General features: G+C 37.8%; 1 protein-coding gene across 1 annotated transcript; it reads right to left on the reverse strand.

Annotated features, from left to right (window-relative positions):
- Positions 1-1,176: 1,176 nt before the first annotated feature.
- LOC101622305 (keratin-associated protein 26-1-like) lies at positions 1,177-1,875 on the reverse strand. The gene has a single exon (XM_004675494.1). It carries the CDS (start codon positions 1,873-1,875, stop codon positions 1,177-1,179), a length of 699 nt encoding a protein of 232 aa, XP_004675551.1.
- Positions 1,876-6,052: the final 4,177 nt, after the last annotated feature.

The raw sequence follows: 6,052 nt of genomic DNA on the forward strand, positions 1-6,052 counted from the left end.
TTTTTTTTTTTTTTTTTTTTTGTAAAGCACAGGCTTCTATCACTTTCTGTTGCCTTCATGATAAAGTATTCACTATTGAACAAGGTGTATAATGTTCTAATGCCTGGTGCTAAAATGTGTTTTCAAAATCTCTCCAATATTCTGCTCCAGAACCTCCATATTTCATTCCATATAAATATTCAAAAATGGTCTAAAACCTTGCCTTTTCAGTCTCAAAGACTTTGTACAAACTCTTCTGGGATACACTTCCCTGTTGTGCCCTCTGAAAATGTTAGTGTGTTCTTTACAGCAGGCCTGTGTTCACTCTCCTGGGGATATTCATCTCTTTACTCATTTCCAGTCATGATGCTTTACAACTCCATTTAATTTTCCCCATGGTAACACAAGAATTAGAAGTCAGTTTCACATTGGTCAACTTGTTCTGGCAGCAGAGATGAAGAGGCCCACTTTGTCAACAACTCAGGCATAATTCTTAGAAAGAACATGCGTGTGACTTTGTATACAGACCTCAGCATGAAAATAAGCAATTCCATTCTAATTGTCATATGTGTATCAACCTGGCTCAGAACAAACAAAGCTCACTCACGGATTTAGTGGCATTATGCTCTAACTCATCATATTTTGATCATCATGTAGATCTAGTGCATATAATAGTAAATAATACAAGCTATGAACTATATCTAGAAGTTGAATACTCCCTACAATCATTTTATTTCTGCTTTCTTTTTCCTTCCTCTACAGAATTTTATTCACAAAATAATGAATTCTCTTACACATGGTACTGAAGTATTTGCTTGAAACCAAATCAAAGTCTATAAGACTAAATCTTCAAGGTCAGATACTATCTTATTCATATCACATCATATCGAATAAGGTATGCATAAATGATAACACATGAAAAGTGTGATTTGAATGCCAAGTTGTGCTTTATTTAATTAAGAAGACAATAGAGGAAAAGAATTTCATCCAGGTTGAAAAACATACATTTTTTTTAAGTCAGCAATAAAAGCTCCCAAAGCAAAGCAAAGTCTCATTAAGTAGATCTAGTATAGGATAACAAGAGATAACACAACCCATACAGAATGCAAAGAGCCATTGATAGAAAGTGGAGTGATTTCTTAAAGCCAGTGAGCATAGGATGTTTCCATCTATTCCAGAAGATCTTTAACAAAGATATTACCAGATGCTCAAAGAAGAGGTACATGGTTGAAAATCACTGACTGTATAATTTATGGGTCTGTAGCAATCAGACATGTAGTTAACAGGTTGACGGCCATACGTTAAGTAGCTCATGGGTTGACAGTCATAGGTCAAGTAGCTCAGAGGTTGACGGTCATAGGTCAGGTAGTTCAGCGGTTGTCGGCCATAGGCCATGTAGCTCAGCGGTTGTCGGCCATAGGCCATGTAGCTCAGGGGTTGACGGTCACAAGTCAGGTAGCTCAGAGGCTGACGGTCATAGGTCAAGTAGCTCAAGGGTTGACAACCATAGGTCTGGTAACTTCGAGGACGGCAGCTCAGAGGTTGACTAGAGGATGCTGGACGGCAGGCACTGGAACTACTGGATGTGACAGGAAGACAGCTGGTTCCTTGATGGGATCTGACTGTGTCAGAAGTAACTGGAGAGCATCCAGAAGGGTTGCATTGGCTACCCTCGCTTCTAGTTGGTTGACAGCTAATAGGTTTACTGCAGGGCTCTTGACAGTTGTCCTGGAGAATATTACTCCCCAGGCTGCTACTAGGAGAGCAGGGGGTATCTCTACAACTCATCTCAGTGGAGCAGAGAGCACTGGAGGAGGAAGCAGGAGAATGGCAGGAATTACCAATGGAGTTGGAGTGAGAGCTGTAGCTTTTAGAGCAGCAATTGTTATAGGCCATGGCAGAGACAGAAGGGTAGGCCTTGATTGAAGTGGAGAGAGCAGGCTTCCGAAGTGTGATTGCCCCTTGCTGGATCTCTCACTTATATATCAGCTACTGGGTGTTGGTTCCCCTATAGCTCATCCTCCGGCTCCTATTTCAGAACCCTTTTTATGGTATCTCATTAGAGTAGTTAGTTGTCTACTAAGCAGCCCTCCCACCAGCCTATAAAATATGGATTCTCTATGTCACATCCTTCAGATAACTGTCATTCCACAGAGAGTTTTTTCTTCCTGCGTGGATCCCTCTCACATTACAGGTCAAGTTCTTCGGTAGAAATAATGTTTGTCAACCTTGGCAATTCTTTGACATTGCTATAAAACCTCCGCACGCAGGTCTAAATAGCTGGATCAAATTCATTATGATTATTTTTTCTATAAAGCCAAAATATCAATGTGTGAATAGTTAATATTAATAGTATGTTTTCAGAAGTGATACTTGTTGAATGTTATTTGGGAACTGAAACTTTGCATTCTTTGGAGACATAACCTAATTAAATTTCTGGGACAGTTGGCATGGATATCATATTCAAGAGTATCTTCCCCAATAAAATATGGTAACCTGAAAATCTTTAACTACCTTTGCTAAAATCCACACCCAATGAGACTATGTATGTCACTCTTCCATCTTTTATTAACCTGAAACTAAAGGAGTTAGCACACATATTTCAATAGATGCAATATAAATAAAAGCATATGTCTCCTTGAATTCTTATCTAAGTAAATTTTAACTTATTATTACACATGTAAAGCAAATGTTTATATTTATAACCTGTCTTCATATTCCTGTTTTTGATAAGTATGTTTCTACTCTTACAAATGATTTTGAACTAATTTGTTTTTTATTATTTAATTAAGAAAAACTAACTTATGATTGAGTTGTTTTATAAAGCTTTATTTGTCCGGTGGTTATTTAGAATCAGAATGTATTTGTACCCAGAAAAGAAAGGGTATTTCTAGACTAATCTGTCAAGAAGAAAAATATTTTAGCTTCATTGTGTTAGTCAACTTTATAAGTCAATCTTGACCACATTATTTGGATAAGTTGACTTTTATGAGTTCCTAGCGGAGTTTCAGTCAGGCAGACTACTTATATCATTTTGTCTCTGGAAACATGAGTTTGGTGGTGCATACAGAAGTGGGGAATAATAGTTTTTTTTGTTTGTTTGTTTTTTACAGGGTTCTTGCCTTAGCTCTCAGCATCTGGCTCATCTATCTGAATGGTGAAGCCACAATAACTATCATTTACATCCAGAGCAAATTATCCAGGATTCTGGCATTACCTTAGATCTAATGTTCTCATGTGTTACTTTTCTGAACTTCACTTTCCTCATCAGCAAAATGGCATATTAACTGTCATCTTACTGCCTATTTCAGGATTTGAAGGGGAAACCGTGTACATGGACAGACCTTGGCATTATTTAGTTCACTAATGTGGCCTTTGCACTAACAGAATAACAAAAGGCCAAGCACTCTTTATTTGCAATGAAGTCCTTTGGTTAACCCATAGGAACCTGAGGGTGAGGATCTTGCCATGGGGAATAATAATCCATAAAGCCTGGACCTAATATTGTGGCACAACCACACTGTTGGGTAGTGATAAACTGAGAAGATGAATCTACCCTGTGCCTTTAATCATGAGACACTAGAATTGCAGTGTATGTCTGGGAACATAATTGTCCACTTGGCACAACCCGAATGATGTGGATTTGGAATTGTGCTGGTTGAGACATGAGGCTCTGCCTTCATGGCCAAGCCAGGTTGGACTGAGCTGGTTTCTGAATTGCTGACACACACTGTGCAGCTTGTGGAAAAGAGACAAGGGGACATCCCCAAGAGAGAGTATGTGGCTGAGCAATTTGCTAGAAGCTCTGAAGTCTCCGAGGGCCCACTGAATTTAGTAATTAGATGTGTCTTCTCCCCCTTTCCATCAGCAGAGCTCCACGATATCCTTGAGCTCTCTTCTATTCTGTGTGCAAACCCAAAGTCACATCTATATGGAATCTAGATGGTATTGCAGCACTATAAATATTTATGATCTTTGAAAGACCTGAACATGCAATGAGTGAGCTTGTAATTCTCTTTATTGAGTAAAGGAGTGTGTAGTAACCAACGACATACTCTAATCTCTTTACATTGATGTTTGGGGAACTGATTTTTCAAGATGAGTCAATTAACCATTTCATCTAGTAAAGGGGGATTGAGAGGCAACATAACTTTTCAAATTCTGAACAGTAATGCTTTTTAATGATATGTGACCCTCAAATCAATTATGTTCCCAATTCTAGTGTTTCCATGATTAAAAGCACAGGGTAGATTCATCCTCTCAGTTTATCAGTACCCAACAGTGTGGTTGTGCCGCAATGTTACTAGATTCAGGCTTTATGGATTATTATTCTTCATGGCAAGATCCTCACCCTCAGGTTCCTATGGGTTAACCAAAGGACTTCATTGCAAATAAAGAGTGCTTGGCCTTTTGTTATTCTGTTAGTGCAAAGGCCATATTAGTGAACTAAATAATGCCAAGTTATTTCCAATAAACAATTTTTGCCAGTTTCTATGTGGATAAATGTCACAAGTCCCAAAAGAATATAAATGTTAGCTCTCTACTGAGACTACACAAATAAAACAGGAAATAAAATCCCAACTATTTGTAACCTATTTGATTGCCTTCAAAATTATAAGGCCGCTGATTTATTCTTTTAGGCATATTGATTAGTGTAGATGTGTATATTGGAGAATAATTTTTGGAGCAGAATGAAGTTCTTTTCTTCAGAGAATAAGATTTTAGAACCAATTAAAAAAAAGATGAATGGAAAAGGAGGCAGATAGACTGAACTGAAAGGGAATGTTTTTGTTGTACTTTACTCCATCTTTTAACCAATCTTCATAAAAATATAATTAATTCACTTATTTTGGAAACTAGCAGGAGGCTCTGTAGTTCTGGGTGGATAGGAGTGAATTAGTGAGAGCAGAGCAATAAGCAGACAGGACAATTATCCCTGGGGAAGTAGTAGGAATAGCATGACGCCATGGAAATGTTAAGAATTAAAATTATTGCCAATAGGAGGGAAGGAAAAGTTCTGTTTTTTTTTTCTCCCCCTTGTTTTATCTGTATTTCATGTCATTAATTTGTAAATCTAAGAAAAACCCAATACATCACCTTGATTATTCATTTTATTTAGTAATTTTTCTCTCTCTGCTTCATTCTAGCAAAGTCTCTATTGCTATGTTTTAAAACTTATTATTGGCTTCCTCTATGGTATCTACTCTTCAGTTAAAGCCATGTGCTGTATTGTCCACCACAGTCATTGCAGGTCTCATCTCTATAAGATTCTTTTAGGTTTTATTTACAGTTTCCATTTCTTTACTTATCTAAAACAACCTTTCCTCAAGTTCTTTAAACATATCAGTACAAGTTTACTAATTGTTTTTAATGGCCTCATCTAATAATTCTATCATCTGCTATGTGTGGGTCAACTTTGGTTATTTCTTTTTCTCCTTATTGTAAATCTTATTTCACTATTTTTTGCTGACCTGGTAACATTTATTCAGATACCAGATATTATAATTTAAATCTTTGTGTGATGTGGTTATTATATTCCTACAAATATTCTTAGCATTTATTCTACTTCACAGTTAAGTTCTTTGGGCCTAGTTTTTGAGGCGCATTAATTAGGACCATAGTAACTTTTACTCTATGATTACTTTTGCCCCAACACAATGGGAAAGTACTTACAAGTTCTCTTTCACTTTTCTTCTCTCTCTCGAGGGATCATAAACTAAGCCCTCTGTGACCCCCAGGACACTGCCCCCTGATTCCTTCAGGTGACTGTTTGGCAGAGTCTGTCACTGTTTCGAGTGTATACACTGGATCAATACAATTCTGTGGTGGCATTAAAGAACCTTCTACAGTTGTCTGGAATACTCTTTCTGTAAACACCCAACATTTGTCTCTCAGGGATGACAGTCCTTTTCAAATCTTGTTCAATATCTTGAAAAGTTGTGTTTAGGCCCTCGCTGGTGGTGCAGCGAGTTAAAACACAGCACTGAGAAGCTAAAGCCACTCAGCATGAGTTCGATCCCCGCCCGCCCTGGAGATGACCACATGGCATGGCAGACCTCTTCTGACCAGCCTG

This window comes from Condylura cristata, unplaced genomic scaffold (assembly GCF_000260355.1).
Source record: "Condylura cristata isolate star-nosed mole 26May11 unplaced genomic scaffold, ConCri1.0 scaffold00003, whole genome shotgun sequence".
In the NCBI taxonomy this organism is placed as follows: domain Eukaryota; kingdom Metazoa; phylum Chordata; class Mammalia; order Eulipotyphla; family Talpidae; genus Condylura; species Condylura cristata.

Coding starts and splice junctions, on each gene's coding strand:
- LOC101622305 (XM_004675494.1), bottom strand. CDS start 1,875: ATGGCCTATAACAATTGCTGCTCTAAAAGCTACAGCTCTCACTCCAAC.